The sequence below is a fragment of the Dreissena polymorpha genome, chromosome 6, assembly GCF_020536995.1.
Source record: "Dreissena polymorpha isolate Duluth1 chromosome 6, UMN_Dpol_1.0, whole genome shotgun sequence".
Taxonomy (NCBI): Eukaryota; Metazoa; Mollusca; class Bivalvia; order Myida; family Dreissenidae; genus Dreissena; species Dreissena polymorpha.
Genome location: NC_068360.1, coordinates 87,512,673 through 87,539,086, shown reverse-complemented (window position 1 = coordinate 87,539,086; position 26,414 = coordinate 87,512,673). Strand labels below are relative to the sequence as shown.

The following is a 26,414-nucleotide window of genomic DNA, read 5'->3' as shown; positions in this document are numbered from 1 at the left end:
TAAACACGTATTTTTTGGAACTTAATCAAATGTAATCAACAGTCTTTTCTGACTCAAGATATTAAGCAGCTGAACGTTTATTTCTCTGTAGGTCTCTCGGAAAGTTAATAACATGTACTCAACATTCCAGTCTTATACAAGACATTCATCAGCAGATTAGTGTTAATTTCTGCCTAGTTGTATACTCTAAAATTATATAACATTGTTCAAGAAGTTTGTATCTTCGTAAATGCTGTGTTATTTATGAAATTGAGTATATATACAGAAATTCTAAACGGCATAATAATTATACGACAATGGAACACATACTATCCTTGTAGTCCGGGTTAAATGCACCAAAATTCACAAACGCAAATGAAAAATAATCGAGTGAACACAAAAATCTGAATAAGTTCAAAATACTCTAAATCAGTTTCGCATCGCAAAGATGTGATTAACCGCCAAAGGCCTACATATCCAATAAAAAACAAACAATCGCGTTATAAAACATGGAAACTAGAAATTATTTTCAAAAAAATATATTGATAACTTGATATTATTATTGAAAATATTAATAATATTAATAACGTAAAACTATTGTGAATACACTTTTTATCGAATTAAGGAAACTAATATGGACATCAATTCGTTTTTTGTTATGCAAATGATAATTATCCAAATGATTCATTAAACAATGTAAATGAAATTTTATTTGATGTTTATTAGATCCAACAAGACAACATACAATTAAACTAGCATAAACACAAATAACGTCATATTTCAAAGTGAACGTAAAAATTGTGCCGTTCCACGGAGCCGAAACCTAAACTGAAACACGACAAAATAGTTCCGTTGTTTTTAAATACGATGCGACAATTATCCAATTAATTCATACACAATAGTAATGAAAAGCCCTTGTTTGTGGCGGACGTCAAATTGTGCTCTACAAGGTTCCGAAACCGAAATTGAAATGTAGATACGTAAGCAAGCGTTTATAAATTATTATGGCCTTTAGATTGTCAACATATGGCAAATCTACGTTGCTTTGAAATTATAAGAATTTAACAGTGTGTTTCATGTTATCGGTGTATGAGCTGTATGGAACATCATGCCTAATATATGACTATACGCCGTCATACAAAGATGTTATGCAGATGCATTTGCGCAGGCTGGTTAGGAGCTTCCTTGTCCTCTACAAAGTCACACGGGGTTTCATAATGTCAATAGTGGACAGGGTAACTCATAACCCGAGTGCGCTAATGTTCAGACGATTTTGGAACTACTCTGGTTGCATATAGCATAGGAGCCATTTTTTTAAATGACACGGGTAATATTGTGTTTTGCTTTTGGCATTGGTTAGTTTACACTAGTTGCATGGATTCCATCCGTTTGATAAGTTACATACTAAAACAGCTTTGCAGGACTTGATACAGGAAATAACAGCCCTGGTTGCAACATCTACGGCTGGTTTTCAACCACCATTCACAATAGCCCGATGCCTGTATGGCCATTTTCAATTTAATTTTATGATTTTTCTCCACGTCCGAATAAAGATAATTATCAGACAGCTTGGGTCTGGATCCTAATGTAATGCGTACGGTACGGTTAAATCAACAAATGCATTATAGATCGGTGTAAATTTACATGAGCACTTAATATCGATTGAAACGACAATTGTTATCAAACAGGCCTACCGAACGGTAATAATAGACGTTAATGATTTGATTGATTACATATTTAATTTATTGGACGCGTAATACAATAATACGTTCAAACATCAACGATGTGATGCATAGAACACCGATGTGTTCAAATCTGTACGCTAAGTGTTCGGTTGATTTAAGCCGAATGAATTTCTCTTTGTTAACTGTTGACGAATTGAACACGATGATATGTACAATGAACCTAAAAAATCTAAATTACAATTACTATCGTGAACGTGTTAAACTTCTAATACTTCTTTTTTTACTACTACTACTTCAACAACTAGCACTATTACTACTAATTATAATACTATTACAGCTTATGCTACTAAAACTGCTACTGCTACTACTATTACTACTACTTTTACTTCTACTACTAACACTACTTCTACTACTACTACTACTACTACTACTACTACTACTACTACTACTACTACTACTACTACTACTACTACTACTACTACTACTACTACTACTACTACTACTTCTACTACTACTACTACTACTACTACTACTTCTACTACTACTACGTCTACTACTACTTCTACTACTACTACTACTACTACTACTACTACTACTACTACTACTACTACTACTACTACTACTACTACTACTACTACTACTACTATTACTAACACTACTACTTCTACTTCTACTACTACTACTACTTTTATTACTACTGCTACTACTACTACTGCTGCTGCTGCTACTACTATTACGACTTCTACTACTACCACTACGACGACGACGACGAGGACGACGACAACTACTACTACTATTTCTTCTATTACTTCTACCACTACTACTACTACTACTACTACTACTACTACTACTACTACTACTACTACTACCGCTACTGCTACTGCTACTGCTACTACTACTACTACTACTACTACTACTACTACTACTACTACTACTACTACTACTACTGCTACTTCTACTACTTCTTCTACTACTACTACTACTACTACTACTATTACTACTACTACTACTACTACTACTACTACTACTACTACTACTACTACTACTACTACTACTACTACTACTACTACTACTACTTCTACGACTACGACTACTACTACTACACCACCACCGCCACCACAACCACCACTACTACTACTTCTACTTCTACCACTACTACTACCACTACTGCTACTACTACTTTTGCGACGCATATAACTGCTACTTCTTATAACCTACTGCTGCTGAGATTACTACTTATCCTTCTTTTACTACATGAACGGTTCCTGGTCAACATTTAAAAGAGACTTCAATGTTACATATATAACATAATGAAAAGGGTTTTACTTCTTAATCTTCATTCTCAGCAGCCGGATCATTTTGGGCGTTTAATGTTATGCATCAAAGGCATCACGACCCAGCTCCAGTCATGATCTGATAATACCCACGTTCGTAAAATTATCAGTTAGCATGTTTTCATAGAAGTGTGCGTTTACGCAATTTATCCAAAAAGTGTGTATAGTGCATTCAGATAAACAAAATATATCATTTGATGCCGCGTGCAGATCAACGGCAAATACTTTTCTAAAATAAATAAATATTTGGGTTGTATGGTGAAGAAAAAAAGTTAATTAATATAATTTGATTTAACATGAAAATGACATTTCTGAAAACTGTTGACAGACACAAATTAACAGTATTAATATATCGTTTTCTGACAGATTCTAGTCAACAAATATAAAATCATTCTTGCAATTAATTTCTGTATTGTATTGCTGCAGCACACATGTTAAGCAGCATAATGGTGATCATTCATATTAAATTAATCTTAACACATAGGTCGTTCAGCCACAGCGCGGGTTAATTGTTATGTAATGTTGGGCGAAAATCCCGATTCTGAAATACATGAAGAAGAGGATTTGGTACCATAACGCTGATCGCGAACCGAGTGTTTTGGTCCTGCCTCTCTATCGTTTCGTGGATATAATGGCTATCGGATAAAAAAGTAAAGGTACAGATTGAAGACGTACATTTAGCATAGCACTTAATTGATATATGGCTTATGTAATGGTGTGTGTTATGTTGTTTATATCATGTTCAACAGCAAGTTCATATATCAATCCATGTGTCGTGGAAGACCATATAACTAAGATCTAAAAAATGTTATATTTTATTGCACAGATGAATCATATTAATCAAAACAAAAAAATGACACCAATTAGAAACCAAGATATATGAAATTTTATCAACAGAAAGCAACACGAGAGGTTAAAAACAATTTTTCAAATATTATGTGTGAAAAGGCTCATGACGCAATGTAAAAAGCAGACTTCTTTTTCAGACACGCCTTCCTATGCCATAGTCAAAGGTCAAAAGTCATGCCAAACGTTTATCACCAAAAATAGATAGACAAAAACAAAGACAAATAAAAAACAATAAATAAAAAAGAATTAAAAATAATAACAACACAATAGTTATCAATTCAAAAACTCAGTGTAAAATATATTGATTAATTAATTTTAAATAAACAACAGTAGCACAATTGATAATAAAAACAATCTAATTTGGTATTGGATTAAATTATATTTTAGTTTACATTTTTGTCTGCGACAACTAGTCTTATGTGCCACAGGAGTTGTGTTTAAATAGTTAGAATCCAATTTCTTCGGAAAAGTATGACTTAGACAAAATAGACATACATATATACAATCAGTTTATACATGACAATTTAAGATTATAAATGAGTATTAGTTTGAAATCTTTTAGGAAGATGTTATGTAAGACAAAGATTTTGCCAACAAATATTTCATAAATCGGAGTTGGTTTACAAGGCAATTTCATGAGAGCACATATGAATTGCACATGTGAATACACGTCATAGATAGACAAACTCTTACTCATAGAAATCAATAATTTAGAAAAGTGAAAACATATCAGACCAGTACTAAAATATAACAACAAGAGATATTAAACAATTCTTCAAAGACTAAGACCACAAAAAAACAACGGAAAACAATTGCAGATGTCAAGCGATTCCAAACATATATTGTAATGCAATGTGCATCGGAGGAAATCCTATAACGTTACTCACACAAAACGCACATTTTGCGCATTGTTGGATTAATATGATAGTCGAAATTTGTACCAGATTTCAAGCGGTGTTGGATAGGCGGCCACCTGGATCAACATTTCAGTAGCCTCGGGTTATCAAAAGTTAAAAAGTACCGTGCACGAATATTTGCTTAGCTTACGTGTCAATCTTCGATCCATTTCGTATGTATTCGTTATGTGTCCGTTGCATATGCCATTTATGTTGCAGACACATGGCTTTACAAACGGCCAATTAGAATAGTACACGTTAAATCAACTCTATGTTGCAGACACGTGACTTTACGCGGCCAGTCAGAATTGCAAACGAAACAATTATCAAAGCTTTCGTTGTTTATATCTATATTAATAGGCAGTCTTACTGAAGCAGCGCAAGATAGAAGGTGCATTATTGCTTGCTTTCGCGGACTGGGCCCGTTGCGGGCTTCGCGTGTTTTCTTGTATATGACAAACATTTTAAAAGCGTTGTGTTGTGTTAATACGCAAAAATAAAACGTAAAGAAAACAGAAATGGACTCAGTGTACGTTTATCGTGTCATTGTGTTTCTTCAATAAACTACGTCACAATCCACAATTTATCACTTGCCCATAATGCTGAATATATCGCCACTATCTTCTCTCCGTTAACTGGACTTATGGTAATGAATACGAGCCGGTCACATTGCGTTGCATCATAGATAGCATTGAGCGGAAACTTAAAAGAACCTACTCCATCATTTTACCTCACACAAGACTTCCTGAAAGAAAAACAGACAAATCTTAAGAAATCAAGAAAAAGAAAAATAGTATAACTGTTTGTACAATATATATTGTATGAAATTCTAAAATAGCTACATAATTGTAATACAATATTTCATGTTTATTATTTTTTTATTTTTTGCATTTAATTTAATTAAACACATTTGTTACTGCTATTTTTCTTAAAAACAAAACAAAAACATATTCTGATAAACAAATGCACCAATTCACTCATTCAGGAACAACATATCCATTCCTCTGTTGTCAGCACTTTCAACATGAAAATGTTTCTCCCCATTCACCCTGCACTTGCAAAATCACAATGTCCTGGTCAAATAAATTCGATAAATGGCATGTTATTTGGGGGCTTTTCAAAATGTACAGCACCAAAATGTATCCACACAACCACCTTATTAGACATAGCAAGTAGTAAATTCCAAATTTTCAGTAAAACATCACTCCATTGTTTTATAGAACAAGCATCGCCGTTATTTTATTCTAATCCTTGCCTGATAAATTACAAAAATATCAGACTGTTACCTGTTATTCTCTCTATATGTGATAAGGAAACAGCATCTTAAGAAGTCGGTGAAAATCAGAGGTTAAGATGACACTGAAAAAAAGGCTTAAATTATGGCAACCTGGAGTAATATTGAATTGATTTGTTTCCTAGCATTAGTACTAGTTGACCACAATATTGCCTATGAAAAATAAATCTTCATTTGAATACTTACTAGACAATCGCTTTAAAGGGGCCTTTTCACAGATTTTGGCATTTTTTAACTTATTCATTAAATGCTTTATATCGATAAATGTAAACATTGGATCGTAAAAGCTCCAGTAAAAAATCAAGAATAAAATTAAAAAAAGGAAAAGAACATTGCCCGGACCAGGGTTCGAACCAGTGACCCCTGGAGTCATGCCAGGGACCTGAAGTAAAAACGCTTTATCCTACTGAGCTATTCCGCCGTGTACACATATTGAACGTATTTTATACCTTATATAAGCAATCTTCGTAGTTTCACAAAATTTAACGACAAAAACAGAACTCTCCAAATTATTCAATCGTTTCGCGTTGCAACGCTTTATAATTTTTAGGTTTTCAAATCGTCAAAAGATGCATATAATGGCTATATTAGACCATGGTAAATGTTCAGTATTACTGTTTCCTCACAAATATCATAACTAAAACGAAAATTTGCGAATCTGAAACAACTTTTTTCAATTTTGTCAATTTACCAAAGCGTGAAAAGATCCCTTTAAGTAAAATTATACATATCATTACATGCGCTTAATTTTTTAATCAACTATCGGTGAAATCATTCATAAGAGAGACGTAAATGATATACGATTCAAACTTAGCTTGATTTCCACGATATCGTTGGCTAATACGATTATTTTTTTATGGATGCGAGTTATTTTGTTTACAAAAATATTCTTGAACACGTTGACATGCGATAACCAGAAGGCCAAGTTGTCTTTAAATCAGGGGTATGATGTGAACATTTTTTGCAGTGCACCGGAATGTGATATCCTATTCCGAATATCAAACTGCGTGCTTCTTGTTTTCAGAGAATTGCTTTCAAATCCTTATGCTATAGGTCCTTATAAAACATTCAACCCGTACTAATAACTCCATTCACGACCGATTTAGACTCTAGGAAAATGAATTTAACATATTCAGTAAAAGACTGTTATATATATACATGATGTAGTGCCAGTGATATCTGGTGCCACGCCCCCATGCAGAGTTGGTACCCGGCTTGCGTCATTCATGTGACGGGACCATGCTGCATGATATGGAGCCAATCGGATGGACGCGGATGCCTGCTGGGATGACCATGCTCTCTTGCTATCCGGTCCGCGAACGTGCGCAGACGTGTTCCCTGAGGAAAGTATTGCCAGGAAGATAGATGCCCTGAGGTAAGTATTTCCAGGAGGATATATAAGTGTAAGCCTGTGACGTAAGTATTAGCCTGTGACTTAGTGTCTTGCCCTGGAGGTTAAGCCTGTGCGTGGGGTAGGTATTCCCAGGAGGATCGGTGGTGTGCAGCCGACGACGATAGCGGACGAGCGTTTCCCTCGAAGAGTGTACTGCCGAGGACGACCGTGTCATCCTGACAAGGTTAACAGTCGATGCTCATGTGAGTGTATTAGTCAATACATTAGCCAAAAGTACCCGCAAGGGGGTTCCGGCAGTATCAAAAGATAGATAGAAGTGTCGTTGTTAGTAGTTGCTGTAATTGCAGGCAAAACCCACTGAAGAGCTAACCTCAATTAACACCACAATGGTGTCTGGAAGTGGGATTAGTGCAGTCGTGTTTTAACGGTTAGGCTTATTCATTGCAAAAGTCGGCATCCTGTGTTTAAATTGAACCAAGAATCGTATTTAGTTTGTATATTTTGCCAATCCAATTGTTCCGTAAAGTGGTCTATGCTATACATGTGTAACGCACCAGCCGTCTATTTTTAGTAGTGTTGCAAGGGGACCACGTGGTCTGACTGCTGGGAATTTACCCTGTCTGCATTCGAGGTCGCGTGATTATTGGTGCGGATCAAAGTGCACCAGATGACCTGCATGTTACAATATTTGCGTCGCTGTTCAAAATGTAAACAGAGTACCAGAAATCGGGGTTTATGAGCAAATCCATCTGTGGCGTAGCTAGAGCAGCGCGGGTTTGGTAGTCTTTTGTTTTGGATTGGTGTAATGGACATGGTGAAATAATTCTTTTATTGCAATTAATATTTGCATTGAATTTGGAAAATAAATTGTTAGAGGTATTTTTTATTGTGTGTGCTGTGTTTCTTCAATTTTTTGTGTACTGTGCTGCATTAGAAATGAGAAGTCGAAATATTTCTCCGCGTCCACAGCTTGGGCGTGTAAATTTCAACCCCCCACAAACGTTGAAGTTGATCTCCGGAATAGGGCCCAAATTGGCGCGGGTCATTGTCCAACTTAGACAAGGGTCAGGTAATTAGACCTGGACACCTTGGAGGTACTAATTGGGCGGCCCCTAAGTGAGAGGGAGTTAGACCAGCTGCATTTTGCAGAAAATCCAATTCTTGCTTTAACAGTTAATATTCATGTTTTAGAACCAATGGTCTGTGTTGTCTTCCAATCGCTGCCTTGTACTATCCTCGATATACACTTAACTTGCACATAATGTAGTCGAATGATCAAATGTTCAATTTTAAATCAAAATCTTTACTCATTACTGAAAAATGTTCAAGATAAGGATACAATCATTCATTCACGAAGAACAGACGCTCTCGCACGATGGTTAGGAAGACAGCAGCTTGCCAAAGTATGCAGCTACGCTCTTGAGTATTCATACAAGCCATATTGGTTTTTAAATAAATTATATATTTTTTCAAGTGTAAGAGCCCACCTTAATTGATAAAATTGAAATACATTTAGAATTAAACCTACCCCACGTGATAAAGAGTCTGATCGTCTCGGATGAAGGATTGTGTCGTGATCTTGCACAATATGAACTCAAAAAATCACATTAAAAATTTATACAAATCTAAACGCATAACTGATATTATCAAGTTTAAAAAATGTTGCGTTAGAAAAGTATGTATGTATTCTGTTTTCACTTCATCCCATACCCTGGGAGTATTGGGCGCTGAAAGTTTATGTTCATGAATATTAATAAGACACCTGTTGACTATTAAAATAACAATACATATTATAATAATCGTTAAATGAATTCTGTAACATAACTTTCAGTTGAATGGATACTGGTTTATAGAACGAATGCAAACACTGACCATATGTAACGAGTTTTAATACCGGTTCTTGTTATTCTTTTAATTTTATTTCACGACGCGGACATTGGACTTATAAATGCCAAACAAATTCATGTGTATCAATTTTTGTTTTTCTAGTTCCCTGAAATTTAATTGAGAACCTTAGGGATTTCAAGTGAATCTGGGTTCAAGCGTTGGTCTTATACATAAGTATAAAAATGCAATTCAGTTACATCTATTATATAAACAACAAAGATTTTTAGAACTAAATAAAATCCAGTTATGTGTTGCAATGCAAATAATTAAGTCAAATAGAGATCTCAAGGTTAAAACAGCAGAGAGGGTACTTTGAACGAGTTTAAAAAACATCGTTCTTTTGCTAGTCTTACTTTATCAAATACTTGCGTTAATGTATTATTTGAGGGCATTTCATTTCTGCAAAACATTTATTTTGCCCTGGCAAGTTATATGCAGCATATTTTTAAAAACTGGGTATGATGTTTGCATTGAGATAAATCAAGTATCCTGTATGATAGTTATCCGGATACAAGTTGGCTTTTACCATTATGTTTACCTAACATTTAATATAAAAGAAATATTAATTAAATGGTTTTCCACATGTTTGGTTTCTTTTCTTATTTTCAACATGTCTGCATAATACATGCCTTGAATACAAATTGCTTGTGTTTACATGGCCTCGTGTGTCCTTTCTCCAAGGTCAATTTCTCGCGATGAGTTTGTGTGGGCATAAACTTGTCAGCATCGTTCAGGTTTTTAAATTACTTTGTGATAATATAGTGCTTTTTGAACTGGGACCTTAAGTTTCTCCATTATTAACATTAAATGGCGCTATTTAATGCTATGCATTAAAGGATTTCTATAGATGCCTTTTTTGTGATGCCCTACAATGCCCATCATGTTTATCTATGCGATTGGATTATATAATGGCAATTGTTGACTAAATTGTATTCCATGCAAATGATGATATATTTAATCAGCATGCGTTATGTTTGTTGCTTGTTTTTAACTTATTTACAGAATTGTTTCTAACTGTTGCCATATCATTTTTTCAGTGTGTGCGTGTCTGTTAAACAACAGTTAAAACAACACTATCTTTAATCGATTTTCTTTAATTCAATTCAACCGTTTTATGAATTTCAGCATATCATAACCCTTTTTATTATATTGCCATTACGTATTATTAAAACAATGGGGTAAGCTTATATGTCTACCATAAATATTGCGTCATATTGTATGCTTTCAAAGAGGAACACTGGGTATGCTTACAACATGTGCTACACTTATTAAGATAATACAATATTTATGCTATCCACTTATATGAAATTTGTTCAGTTATTAAGTAATAACATGTTCTTCTAATTGTCTGTTTAAACTATGTGTTGCATGTTTAATTGTTAGTTTGCTTACATTTGAATGTGCTATCATAAGGCTAGTGCAGCATAAAGCTGTAATTGCCTTCTATCACACTGAGAATAGCCTTGTTGATGAGCTAAAGTTAATTTATGACATTTATCAGGGTAATAAATGTATATTCATGTAAATTTCATGTGTTGTTCCGTGTTTTGTTCAAACACACATACTCCTATTTGCATTTTTATGTTATTTATAAGTGTTATAAATGTATTTTGCTAATACAGAAAATGACACCATTGTGGAGATGATAGTGAACGAAATAATAAGACACACACGAACTTTTCTTCGCAAAACGCATACATAAGGTAGCAATCATTTATTAGTTTAATATTGTGTATGCAAATGTGACATATATGCGCTTCATATGACTCCTATATAGGTCACATATGCGCATATAAGCATTTAGTTGTGAGCTTTTAAATTGCAAGATTCCCGCAACATTAAGAGTATTTCATTATATAGTTGGGTCAGAGTTATTTAAATGACAGTTATCTAGTTTTTCTATTTACAACTAACCGGATAAATTTGGTATTCATAAGGCGTGATTCTTGAAATTCTTTAAACGTTTGATAATTCAAAAGCGAGATATTTGTTATTAGCTGCGGGTTCAAATTTATTTTAATTAATACAACCGTATTCTCAATTCACCAGGTTGAAAGAATGCTGATCCTCACATAGTAATACGCACTTTAAAATTCAAATAAGTTACGTTAAATATTTTCTTATTTAAACTCAAATTACATGCATATAACACACGCTTAAAAACAATAACTATAACATTAATTGAATAGCCATTTAAATGAGAGAAGGCGAATTTAAAACCAAACGTGCAAACAAACATGTTATTTTTAACAATAAGTATTTATGTATACGGGTTGATTTTATAATGACGTTAATAAGTGTAAGAATCTGACATTGTCTTCGCGAGTGAGAATAATAAAAACGTCTAGAACTAATGTTAATTATTTAATACTTGAACAATCGTATATTATATTTGCAATCATGCAATTAAAAATAAATCATAATATAAACATCTTCAAGATTCAATTAATACCAAACGTGTTTCTCTCAAATACTGGCGTAATAGAACAAATGCAACAAGAATACGAATTACAGTAAAACGTATTAATTGTTTCTAAAACTAAGTCCATTATTTTTTTCTATGTACACATCATTTGGTTATTATGCATGAAGCAGTACCCCAGAAAATGTATTTTCACCCCAACCGTGAGAATGAAAAAAGTAACTACTGAAATTGGGTGTAGATCTCGCCCAGAACATGTCACCCATGGACATCACGACATAGGCCTGCAGTGACAAGCAGAGTTGAGACCCATCAGCCCCGTAGTGAGATGACAGCTGTAGAGACTTGCCGTTGTGTAAAATCTCCGTTGAAACCCATTGCGAACGTTGAGTGCAATAGTGTACTGCAAAGTGGTATAGACCGGCAACAGAGGCGGTGAACTTTCCTGTTCCTGTGTCATAGCCATGACCTTCGTTGACCTCCACTCGTGTAAACACTACATCTTGGCCACTGTTGACAGTTATAGAGGAGGCGAGCTTGGCACGGAACTGTATTGTTGGGATCTGCAGCTCTCCTGAAATAACAACGCGTGCATTGTACTTTTTTGGTGGATTCCTTTGGTATCAGTTCAAATACGCTTTAATTTTAATGTACTTAGCTTTAATTGTAGGTGCTTATTATTAAGATGTGTGTTTATGTTTTAATTCATGCATACTTTTAGTGTTACGAAACAGTATTGGTACTTTATACAGTTAGGGAAAATGTATTAATTGTGTTAAATTATTGATTAAATTTAAATCATAAACATGGTTCATGTTTATTACAAAATGTTGTCATGAATATCATATATAGCAAATGTCTGATACAAAGTTGCAATATTTAGGATATATTGCTGAACAAAATGTGAACTGTGAAAGTGTACAAATAATACTCCTATAATAATTACCATATCACCAATACAGCAACAAACGATTGAGAATACTTTTTTAGTTGAAAGTACATTGTCCAACAAATCAGTGCAATTAGGTAACTTTAAACTACCTTATGATGTGTAAAACGTTACACGCATGCATTTCCATGTTACCTTTAATAAGATTACCTCTGCCTTCCATTTCTTTGATCGCTCGTACCGATTCAGTCAGCATATGAGTTAGAGATTCAGACACGTTTGTCGTTTTAATGGAATCGTTCAACGCTGCTTCCATTACAATCTGTTTACGTTCCATTGCTGCATTAGCAATGTTGACTTTATCGTTTTCATCTTGAAGCTTCCTCAATGCATCCACAACCTTTGTATTAGTTTCTTTGATGTCTTTAAGCGTGTGTTACAGGGCCAGCTCATTGCGGATAACTCGCTCTAATAACATTTCCTCATAATTATATCGAGAGCACACGGGACATGCGAGCTCCGCTGCCAATGATGTCACCGCGAGATTCAGTACATTCAGAACAACTTTCAGTTCTTTCTTCATTTTAGCTCCGGCAGATTTCAGATTGACAATTATTGTTTCTTTTAACACGATTGCGTCGACACAGTGAGCAACAACCTTCTAGTGCAAACTAATGGTGGTTGAGATTTATACGTCGAAGGAACCACAAGGCCACTGGAATGCCATTATTTCATTACGGTAACCCTGAAGTTCAAATAAACGTTACATCGCTTTTAGTAAAAATAGTAACGAGTGAAAGGCAATGTCGAGGTCATTTAACATTCTGCAGTCATATCCACATGTATAATGGATATATTTTCGAATCGTATTCAAATGGCTCAAGTGTAAAAATATAGTTATACTGAACTTGTGATGTATTATATTTTGAAATAATGAAACGCTCGAGAAATCACCACATGGCAAAAATGTAGATATCATTAGATCTGCTCTTCTTCATCGTAAAGATGTGATTTATCGTCAAAGACCTACATATCCAATAAACAGGAAACTTGTCAGATAGTGCAGATCATTTTAGTGTTTTTTAAATTCTCTGAAATAAGAGTCACCTCCTTGCACTGTCTGAAACATAACAATCAATACAAAATGTGATCCAATTTGTAAAGTATGTATTATTGTATCCCCCATAGGTAGAAGTGGGGAAATAGCTTTAAACCTTCTCATCTTTAGGTAGATAAGTTGGTCGATGTATAGAACTTTCATTTCCATTTGATATCTATACAATGATTTTACCTTCAACCATGCACATAGGTATAATGTTTACTTTGAACGCAATAAAGATGCCTATTGCTTTTGGTGTTTACAGGTCAAAGGTCAAGGACACTGGGGCTAGTCTGTGTAAATTTGTTTTTCGCACAATACATTTAGCATGCTTTGACCTTAGATCATGTCAATTATTATTGATAGCTTCTGAGAAAGGGAAGATTCCTATAGATTTTATGGTCACATGTTTTAATGGAATCTTATAACCATTTGAGAAATGTGGGATATTTTATTTAAGTCTTTAAGTTAAACTTTTAATTATTTTTTTACAAACTTAATTTACTAGCCTTGTGTGCGTTATAATTGTATATATGTTTCTGTTGAAAAGCCATAATTATCACTGAAGGGACATATCCCACTTTACCTATATACTGAACATTTGCTACAAGTTGCATCTCTGCTATTCAGAATATAATCAGATTGTCAATTACAAAAATATAGTGACCTATTTTAAGGAATCTGCTTGTGAACATACAACTTTACATATTCATGAAAGTGAATTTCAGCTGAAATATCTTTTGTTAATTTGTTATTTGAATGATAAAATGCTATGTAATTTCTATTGTCATTTATTCTGGTTCAAATGTCTGGCGTAAGATGACTTCTAGGTTGGATGTGTGGTTTTGCATGTGTAAGGTGGTTTCATTCTGAAAGTTTTGTATTGACACTTTGACATCCATCTATAAGTAACAATGACAGATGTCCCGATCTCGAAGGGACAGTCCTGCTTTTGAGGTGTTTGTCCCGGCGTCCCGATGTGACACAACTTGTCCCGACATTAGTAAACAACAACGTACGTTCTATAAGATCACAACACAATTCGCTATTTGAGCTCTGTCTGGCTTTTATTTATCATTCACTGTAACATCAAAAATAACTTACAGTAATATTCAATAATAGCGTATGGAAATCAGATGTTAAGGCTGTTTCAATATTTTATATTTTATAAAAAAGGTACACATGTGTTTTGTTAGTCTTTTTGTTTAATGAAAATTAATCCAGTAGTTATACATTGGTTTGAGACTAGCGTTTACCTGCCTCAGATTTAGTACCTACGGAATAAAGAAAAATTGTTTCAGACTTACTGGCATATAACGTGGAATTGTTGAGCCAGATAAAAAAGTGTGTGATTAAAAGTTGCATAATAGTGTTGTTCAAATTTAGAATTTATTTGAATTATGTTTGTCAAATTCAAAATTGTCGAAGTTCTGCCTGATACTTTAACATTAAAGTAAAACATATCAATTTTATTAAAACCTGTAATTTATGACAGCACAAATGCTGCAGCACATTTTACAATGGTCCTCACAAAACATTTCTAGTTTCTTGTCTGTGTGTGCCTCACATGTTTGTATAAAGTTTGCCATTTTCTTAGTAAGAGACCATTTCTTCATGTCTCCTCTCCCATAAATGCCATGGTTAGCATATAATTGATCATGATAATTAATGCATTTTCCACAAAAACACTTCAGACATATTTCACAATAAATCTCTGCAATTTCTACGATATGTTGACTTTCACAAGCATCACAACAATAGTCCTTCACAAACTCTAAACCTTTATAAACTGAACTTAAAGCTGTCGCCATTTTGTTGAGAGGTGTGCATTACTTCCTGTTATCTGTATGTTTTTATATACCTTTTATTCACATGAAATAGTTATATATCACTGTTATTAACTTGTTGATATGTTGCTAAAACGTTTTCAATTAAATACACATTTGTAGTAGTAATTGTAAGCCTCTAGTTAGTCTGACATCATGGAGCTTTGAACATTTTAAACTGATAAACTCTTGTTATGTTAAGATAAACCTGCCTATACATGTTAACTGAGTGTAACATACGCTAACAGCTTACACTGCAGTGGATAATACAAGTAAATCGATACCAATATTTATCACAGCTTATATTGGTGTATTCAAATTAAAGTATGACAATTGTTCCTGGTCTAGTGAAGTGAACACAAAATGTCTTTAAAGATACAAGAAGTGTTGAAATAAGCACTTAACTGATAAGATTGTTCTCCTAATTTTTTTTACAAAATAGACCTGAATGATTGTATTTACTAGGTTCGTGACTTTTCTGTTTCTTCTTAAATGATTTCAGACACTAGAACTTTAGCTCGCCTAAGCACAAAGAGCCCATTAAGTAAAAAAAATGCATTAAGCTCAGTTATTCCAAAATGTGGCCCATTTTATCCCACAACAGGTCCCTGCTGAGTGAACACAACTACCTGCTGTATGACTGGAACACAGTACTTCAGTCTGCCAGCGTGTGGTTGGCAGAGATAAGACTCATCACCCTGGCCTTACTGCCTGACATTGTGTTTCGAGCCTACACAGATATCAGCACCCAGCATTCCATCAGTCCGCAATTGCAGGTCAGTAAATTGTACCTACACTTTGAGCTTTTGGATACCATTTACTAGTAAATTTTTTAGGAAATGAATTATGCAAATCTGGCCTTGTGTTCACATAACAGTTTTTGCAATTGAAAATCGATTTTGCTTGTCATTGAAAATAGATTTCCATTGTAGTTGAGCGGCAAAAATGAATATCGATGTCAGTTAAAATCGATTTTCGATTGCAAAAATGTTTTTTGAACACAAGGCCAGATTGAAGACTTTTGTTGTCCACTATATTTATGAAGGGTATGGGAATCAAAAAAAAATGTAAATGATATCAGGTTCCGTATTCATAAAGCTCCCGAGTTTAAAACTAAGGAATTCACTTCAATTAATAAATTTCCAGAAGTTTCTGGCTCTGTCATGTTTAGGCTTGACATTAAAATGTTTGAAATAAGTTAATATTAATTAAAAAAAATATTTTGTATTCTTTTGTCAGAAGAAAACATTGGGGTTCTTATAGCAGATTAGATCTTAAATTTTCCCTTTCAATTCAAGTTGAGATTTCCCTTAGTTGCTTTGTGAATACTGGCCATGACAAATATAATTGTGTAGATGAAGCATTGTATCACTTTGCAAATGCTACATGTTTAAAGCGCAGTGTTATACTCTGGTTAGCAAGGGCAATAGTTGGTAGTATAAATGTATTTACCGTCAAGCATTATGCATATGTACGTTAACGCTTTTTGTATTTTTTGCACCAGGGTTTTCTTTATGTTGCATAGAGCTATCTTAAGTATATATCTAAAATAGCGTTAGAGGAATATCATAGCATTCGACTGGTGTTTAACAGAAGTTGATTTTCTCAATTTTTAACACCTTTGTTAGAACACTCATGAGGTATGGTGTTTATGTTGAGTATTAAACAGAAACAAACACATTTCTCTCCACCCCCAAACAAGCATATATCCTCGAGGCTGGGCTAGTGCACTAGCAACCATATTCCAGTTATGATCCAAAATATTGACGACAACAAATATATTTTTAGATTAATTGTTATGATTATGTTAATAAAATTATGGTTTTCCAGGGGATAAATGAGTGATTGACTGTTTCAGTTGTTATTTTAATATTATAATATGGTTAGATGGGTTTAAAATGGTATTCCAATATTTTGATGTTCAAGGATTCGCCATGAAACATCATTGCCAAATACACAAATATCATACTGGTTTCCAAGAAGCATAAACAAATGGAATAACATTGTTAATTACATTTATAGGTATTTCATCAATTTCTTCATTAACAAAATTCCACCTTTGAACATCTGTGATATTATACTGTGTAATTTTGTCATAACTTTATCTTGTTTTAAGACTTTTTACAAGAAATGACCCTGATTAATATTGAGACTTCTTTATATATTATTAAAATTATTGTATGCAAATTCACCCTGTGCTGCCAATCAATCCTTTTTCTCAATCATTATGTATTATTTACAATGTATTGTAGGTCAACATATATAGATGAAACATATGTATTTATATGTCTTGCTATTTGTTAATTGTTATATATAAATTATAGCTATATTTATCATATTGACAAAAATCACATTAATAGGTAGACATTGGTTAAGCATGGTTTGAATTGTTACTGAATTTATTATACCTACCGCTAATAAATGCCATTTTTATTGTAGAGATATGCAATATTGCTGTAAAGAGAGGTATTAAGGCAAGACGGTTAAATATTTTGTCCATTATTTTACCATCATTTTGTAGAATAAACTTGGTGAGGGTACTGTCACATTGTTCTGTGCTATTACTGTTGCTATTTATAACCAGGTCCCATATCAATTGATAAGCCAAACTTACTGAATAAACACCCCATCTAATAAATGTTGTTGTTTTCAACACTGTTGAGAAACACCAAACACGCAAAGTATAGTGACATAATTTTGTTTATTTACATCACTTCCTAGTTTCCAGCAATTTTTAGCGAGGCTGTTTTCGGAGAAAACCCAAGCTATTGTCATAGCCAGCTCGTCGTCCGCTATAGGCGTCGTGCTAAAACCTTTACATTGACATTAACTTTTTAAATATTGAAGATAGCACCTTGATATTTGACATGCATGTGTATCTCATGGAGCTGCACATTTTGAGTGATAGAATTTCATGGTTAACATCATCCTTCAATGTCTAGGGTGCAAAAAACAAAGTAAAGGGACGTAATAAGCTTTAAATGGACATAGTTATCTGACCTGCCACGCATATATTTTTGTTCAATAAATCAAAGCGGCGCAGTAGGTGGTATTGTGTTTCTGACAAACACATTGTGGTAAAAGGTCAAGGTCAAGGTCATCCTTTACGGTCTACGGTAAAAAATACAGATTAAAGGGTAGTAATAAGCTTTAAAAAGGGAGAAAATTATTCAATATTGAACATAGCCACTTTATATATTTGGAATGCATGTGTATCTAATGGAGCTACACATTTTGAGTTGTGAATCTATAGTCACGGTAGTGGCTTTTAATTATTTGCTACTAAAAATAGAGATTTGTTACAGACAATTATTTTCAAGGGAAGTAATATATATAATTATAAATCTCATATAATATATTTCCTTACCAAGAATTGAAGTTCTTTTAACAGTTACTGTACAGATTTATTATTTTGATTATTTATAACCCAAATGATTGATTTGTCAAAGTTTTTTTTAAATGATATAATTATAATTTCTTTGATGTTCATTACATACCTGTGGACTTATTTCCATAGATACATGAAAAAAAAAACTCTGGCTTTTTAACCAGGTTTTTAACCAGGTTTTCCGAAGGTTATTAGATTGGCGAATGCGGGCGGGCTGGCGGGCTGGCGGGCGGGCGGAACAAGCTTGTCCGGGCCATAACTTTGTCGTTCATTGTGAGATTTTAAAATCATTTGGCACATTTGTTAACCATCATTAGACGGTGTGTCGCGCGAAAAAATTACGTCAATATCTCCAAGGTCAAGGTCACACTTTGAGTTCAAAGGTAAAACATAGCCATAAATGAGCTTGTCTGGGCTATAACTATGTCATTCATTATGAGATTTTAAAATCATTTGGCACATTTGTTCACCATCATGGGACGGTGTGTCGCACGAAAGAATCACGTCAATATCTCCAATGTCAAGGTCGCCACGACTAAAAATAGATTTATTTTAAAACAAACTTACAAAGGGGGGTAATTTTGTTTGTTCATTTCAAAAGTTCAGTTTGAGTTGTCTCCCTTTATCGGATTTTTTTTTCACAATGAAAACCTGGTTTTGTGACAATTTTGTCCCTTGTTATGAATTTATGAAAAAGAAAAAAAACTCTGGCTATGATTTTATGAAAAAGAAAAAAACACACTCTGGCTATCATCTCTTTTAAACCACATGCCTTGGTTGTCAGTGATGTCTGACTTGGTCATAATTTACTGTGAGACCCCCCCCCCCTCCCCCGGTTGGATTGGACAAAATTTAAGGGAAGTAATAACCTTTAAAGGGAGATGATTTCTATACCTGCCAAATGATAAATAGAAATTTTATTTCAATGCGGCCCAGTAGGGGGGCATTGTGTTTTTGACAAACACATCTCTTGTTGGGTCACTACGTCAAAGGTCAAGGTCACTGTGACCTCTTAAAAAAATTCTGACAAGCTTTCGCAGTTGAGCGTGGCACCAGTTATGCGGTGCTCTTGTTTAAATGATGCGATAAATACCAGATAAGTTTTGAATAATGATAAGTTTCTTTACCTGGCAAAACCTGAAACATCCACATCAGCTTGTGGTTTCTTTTTTAAGCTTCACTAAATAAACCAATCTGTATTCAACAATTACTAAGAATTCTATATGTGGGCCATGCTCTGTGAAAAGGGGTTTTAATGCATATAGGTCAAGTGTGTCTCAGATTAGCCTGTGCAGTCCACACAGGCTGATCAGGGACGACACTTTCCACTTAAACTGCATTTTTGCTCAGAAGAGACTTTCTTTAAAAGAAAAATATCATACACGCGGAAAGTGTCGTCCCTGATTAGCTGTGCAGACTGCATATGCTTATCTGGGACGACACTTTACACACATGCATTAAATCCTGTTTTCATAGAGCACGGCCCATATGTTTTTCCGTCTGTTGTTCAGAAATAAGCGTGGTCTCTGCTTGGTGACTCGGATGTCATGCTTTTAAAAGATCATTTAATGCTTCTTTGTAATATCCATATAGACTTTACGGACGGTAAAGACTAGGCTTCGCGACTGTTTTAGCATTTCTTGTTTCGTTTGTATACAAAACTATGTATGTAGTTAACTTTGAATAAAAAAATAATGTTTGTCCCTACATAGGAACTGGGCTCAGGGAACACTTGGAATAATGCATGTACGTAAAGTCTCATCTCAGAGTAGCCAATGCACTCTGCACAGGCTAATCAGGGACGGTACTTTCGGGTTTAAGCAATTTTTTCTTTGAAGGAAGTCTCTATTAATCAAAACTCCAGTAAAGACTAAAAGTGTCTTTCCTGTCTAAACCCATTAAATGTTGTCATTACTTTGCCAATCATTTGCAAATCATTTTTTTACCATTTAAATTACTGATTTAAAAACCATTTATACTATCATGTACCAGGTCATTTTGTGTGTGACAGTTTAATCTGAAGATAGGTGGACAATGTAACAGTACCTTAACCTCTTTGACCTCATTTCCAAATATTATTTCCACACTAATTATTAGTTTTACCTGCACAGTTTCATTGGAAAACATTCTCATATGTTTTGTATTATTGTCATATGGTCATAATTTTATTTTGCATTTTGGTGGTATGATGTTAGTGGAATGATTGAAAACAAATTTGCTAGATTGGCATGCAGAAGGACAATGGCTGAATTGGCATGGCTATAACAGTTTAAATGATATAAAAATCCTGTTATTTATTTTAGGTTACAGATGTTTGGCACATTTTGTTTTAATTTGCATGTTTTTAAAGTATCTTTAAAGTACAAAAGTCAATAATACTGCAGTAGGACAGTCCGGTTATTGAAAAATCACGAATGGAGACGTATATGAGCCATGTCATGCGAAAATGGGTCTAATGAAACATGGGGCCAACATATCTTGGATCAGTCTGTGAATCTGCCTAATCTGTTCAGGAGCTAACTTGTCTGCTTACAAGACCACGAAACACTTTCGTGACTTTATAGTGGACAGTTAAGCTACAGACCAGAATGAATGAATGGGCATACTGGTCAGAAGGTATGGGCAGCGTATGGCATAAGACCCATTTTTGCACAATGATGTTCATACACTGTGATATGTTTTAGTACTGCTTAGGATTGTGCAATATGCAACATTTAGACCACCAAAAATAAAATAAAAATTCCCAGTATATGTTTATGGGTAAGTTCCATCAATTGAGTGGAAAAATGAACATGTCCTCACAATCCTTTTCAGCACTAGGACTTTAAGCATTACAAATTCTGTTGAATGACTTTACATTGCCAATCCTTTTGTTGATTAGCCAGTTACATTTTAAAAATGGTGACGAAGCAATAGTCAATTACATAACAAATGTGTTGAATATACAATGTCATAATCCTGCCAAATATTTTGCATAATTTAATTTATGTTTATTACCAATATGTTTATTCAAATATTATTTGTGGACACTTTATTTGATGATTTTGTTTGGTTTATTAACCCATTCATGCCTAGTAAACTCTCCCATCCTTCTAAATTGGATCAATTTATTTCCAAAATAAGGGATGTCTACCATATTTATTTCTATATTTAGAATATTTCATATAGAAATTCCTTTAAGCAAACAGCGCAGACCCAGATGAGACGCCGCATTATGCGGCGTCTCATCTGGGTCTACGCTGTTTGCAATGTCCTTTTTTCAGGACGCTAGGCATAAATGGGTTAAGTTATAAAAAAACAATTATTCATTATTTAAAACAATACAAAATAAAAGTGGAATTACTGTTCTACTGTAGAACTACATTGTTATTATGCTCGCTTAATTTTCTGTTTAACTCCTTTACAATTAAAATAAACATTGAAAAAAGCATTTAAAGGATTGTTTTCGGCATATTATTTTTATGTTCCCCACTATAGTAGTGGGGGACATATTGTTTTTGCCCTGTCTGTTGGTCTGTTGGTCTGTCTGTTTGCGCCAACTTTAACATTTTGCAATAACTTTTTCTATATTGAAGATAGCAACTTCATATTTGGCATGCATGTGCATTTGATGAAGCTGTACATTTTGAGTGGTGAAAGGTCAAGGTCAAGGTCATCCTTCAAGGTCAGAGGTCAAATATATGTGGCCAAAATCGCTCATTTTATGAATACTTTTGCAATATTGAAGATAGCAACTTGACATTTGGCATGCATGTGTATCTCATGGAGCTGCACATTTTGAGTGGTGAAAGGTCAAGGTCAAGGTCATCCTTCAAGGTCAGAAGTCAAATATATGATGCCCAAATTGCTTATTTTATAGATACTTTTGCAATATTGAAGATAGCAACTTGATATTTGGCTTGCATGTGCATCTCATGGAGCTGCACATTTCGAGTGGTGAAAGGTCAAGGTCAAGGTCATCTTTCAAGGTCAGAGGTCAAATATATGTGGCCCAAATCGCTTATTTATGAATACTTTTGCAATATTGAAGATAGCAACTTGATATTTGGCATGCATGTGTATCTCATGGAGCTGCACATTTTGAGTGGTGAAATGTCAAGGTCAAGGTCATCCTTCACAAGGTCAAGGTCATCCTTCAAAGTCAAATGTCATATAGGGGGACATTGTGTTTCACAAACACATCTTGTTTGTATATTTACTTGCGACCATAACAAAACAATATTTGTTTAAATTTCTCTGATGACTCATGAAATGCAATTGATAAACTACCAAACAAAATTCAAATGGTATGCATAATGACTTTAAAGTTGGATGTGCCTTGTCGTAGATGGACAACATTTACCTGATATCAACAACATTGACCTTATACTGACATTATTGACCTGATTACCGGTACAACAAAATTTACCTGATACCTACAAAATTGACTTGATACTGACAAAATATAAATGAGACTAACAACTTTGACCTGTTATCAACAACATTGAGCTGAGACTTACAACATTGACCTTATAACAACAAAATTGATTGGATAGTGACAACATTGAACTTATAACAACAAAATTGAGCGGATACTGACAACATTGACCTGATAACAACAAAATTGAGTGGATACTGACAACATTGACCTGATAACAAAATTGAGCAGATACTGACAACATTGACCCGATAACAACATTGACATGATACTTAGGAATTCTGTATATATAAGAATTAACCTTCAAAAATTTATTAAATTTCTGTTAAATCTATGTCAAAACTGTTTATTAAAAGCGTGTTTAACCACGCAAAGCCAACAGTTTCATGCACAACCGCAATAACATTCACTATGCATGTGGTACCTGGTATCAAGACGTCACAACAAAAAGGAAAATACTGGATTGAAATAGGCACAACAATTTTGCGGCATGTATATTACTATTACAATATAAGGACGGTTGCATTCCCACTGAATATGCGTATTTCACCTGACGGAATGTGAGCGCACAGCTCTTATGTTAGTTAGAATATATAACAATGAATTTCATGCAACAATTTGTGCTAATTGGGAGCAAGTGAAAGTAAATTTTGTGAAAATAAATTAAACAAATGTGTGTACATAAGTTTAGTCATCTGCTTCTCTTTGCAATGTATTTGGTATTTAATGAAGAGGTCTAGCAAAATGTATGGAATATGGATACATTTGGATTGTTTTAGTTGAAGTAAGGTTTGGAAATGCAATTATGCTTGTTTTTTCCTCATTTTGTTTGTGTTTGTATTTGTTTTCAAGCATAGTAATCTTAGTAAAACAAAAAACTTGGAGTGAATGTGTGGGACATCACCAAGAGAGCCTTGTCTTAATGGAACAAAATTATTGATACTAGGAGACGCTGGATATGAAGGAATCGTAGGATACACACCGGGATTCTAATCTATAGTCTTACTTAATTTTGTTCAACCACGTTCTATGATTGAATGACACAATAACAATATTTTCACAGGAATATTATTAGTCCCCTACTGGTGAAACCAGACAGGGACTTATGGTTTGCGCTCTATGTGTCTGTCAGTTTGTTACACTTTTCTGGATCCTGCAATCACTTTAAAAGTTCTTCATATTTTTTCATGAAACTTGAAACATGGACAGATGACAATATGGAGATTATGCACGCGATTTCATTTTGTTCCTATGTCAAGAATTCTGGTTGCCATGGCAACAAATAGACAAGAAATATTACTGAAAATGGTGGATCCTGTGATAACTTTAAAAGTTCTTCACATTTTTTCATGAAACTTGAAACATGGACAGATGGCAATATGGAGAGGTAGGGGACCTTTATTGCTTGGCAATAGTCTTGCTTGATCTATTTTAACCAATTTTTGTTCAGGTTTTATGCTGTTTGCTGCTCATCAGTATCTTAGGGTTGGAAATGAAGCCTTTAAAATTTGAATCTTGTAAAAAAGGTCTTTAATTAAATTAAACTTTCTAAGGGACTTCAAATGCATCAAAATACCTATCCTAGTCCAAAAGGGTTAAACATGGTCATACTCACGCCTTAATTTCTGTGTCAGGTTATACTAGTGGTAACCTATAACTGCAAGAGAAATGTATCTGATATAAATGGAGAATATAATAAATATTATGTGCAATAAATTGTGAACTGTTGTGTGTTGAAATGGCTAGCCAAGAATTTTGCATGTTGGATGGAAGATAAAATGATGTCTTGTGTAATAGATTGTGTATTGGTAAATGTTGAAATACATAGCCAAGAATTTTGCATGTTTGATAGGTACTGTTTTTTTGTGAATTACTGTAGCGGGTCAACAATTTACAGACACGTCTTCACATTTAATACTACATTTGTCACTGAATTTTTATGCCCCCTTTCGAAGAAAAGGGGGTATATGGTTTTTGCCCTGTCCGTCTGTCTGTCAGTCTGTCACACTTTTCGTGTCCGTCAAATAGTTTTCATCCGATCTTTACCAAACTTGGCCAGAAGTTGTATCTAGACAATATCTAGGTCAAGTTAGAATATAGGTCTTGCCGGGTCAAAAACTAGGTCACGGGGTCGAAAAAACAAATCCAAGGATGGTAATAAGCTTTAAATGGACAAAATTATCTGACCTGCCAAATTATATATTTTTGTTAAATAAATCAAAGCGGCGCAGTAGGCAGCATTATGTTTCTGACAAACACATTGTGGTAAAAGGTCAAGGTCATCCTTCAAGGTTTAAGGTCAAAAATACAAATCCAAGGGAAGTAATAAGCTTTAAAGGGAGATAATTATTCAATATTCAACATAGCAACTTGATATTTGGTATGCATGTGTATCTCATGGAGCTGCACATTTTGAGTGGTGAATCTACAGTCACAGTAGTGGCTTTTAATTATTTGCTTCTAAAAATAGAGATTTGTTAGAGACAATTATTTTCATGGGAAGTAATTTATATAATTATAAATCTCAGATTATATATTTCCTTACCAAGAATTGAAGTTCTTTTCACGGTTATTGTATAGATATTTGTTCCCTACCGGTTTCACCGGAGGGGACCTATGGTTTGCGCTCTTTGTGTCCGTCTGTCTGTCTGTGAGTCTGTCTGTCAAACTTTTCTGGATCCTGTGATAACTTTAAAAGTTCTTAATATGTTTTCATGAAACTTGAAACATGGATAGATGGCAATATGGACATTATGATCATTATTTCATTCTGTTAATACGTCAAAAATTCTGGTTGCTATGGCAACAAATAGACTAGAAATACTGCTGAAAATGGTGGTTTTCTGGATCCTGCGATTACTTTTAAAGTTCTTAATATTTTTTCATGAAACTTGCAACATGGATAGATGGCAATATGGACATTATGCACATCATTTCATTCCTACGTCAAAAATTGTGGTTGCTATGGCAACCAAAATAATAATAATCTGAAAATGGTGGAATTTCTGACAATGGTTAAGCCGGTAGGGTACCATATTGCTTGACAATAGCCTTGTTTATTTGATTATTTATAACTCAAATAATTGATTTGTCAA

General features: G+C 34.2%; 2 protein-coding genes across 30 annotated transcripts in view; one reads left to right on the top strand and one right to left on the bottom strand.

Annotated features, from left to right (window-relative positions):
* The window catches only part of LOC127836161 (phospholipid-transporting ATPase IF-like), a 254,660-nt gene that overhangs the window by 167,658 nt on the left and 60,588 nt on the right, over window positions 1–26,414 (top strand). For 4 of the 29 annotated variants that reach the window (XM_052362643.1, XM_052362597.1, XM_052362615.1 and 1 more), the window contains exon 28: window positions 16,119–16,290. The exons of the other annotated variants lie outside the window; for them this stretch is intronic. In XM_052362643.1, the coding sequence (XP_052218603.1) occupies window positions 16,119–16,290 (172 nt within the window). The remainder of the gene's footprint in view (window positions 1–16,118; window positions 16,291–26,414) is intronic. 29 annotated transcript variants of the gene reach the window in all.
* Window positions 1–26,414, bottom strand: part of LOC127836170 (complement C1q tumor necrosis factor-related protein 7-like) — a 52,820-nt gene that overhangs the window by 2,796 nt on the left and 23,610 nt on the right. Inside the window, exon 2 of the transcript XR_008028632.1 lies at window positions 12,180–12,274. The gene's annotated coding sequence lies outside the window, so the exon portion shown is untranslated. The remainder of the gene's footprint in view (window positions 1–12,179; window positions 12,275–26,414) is intronic.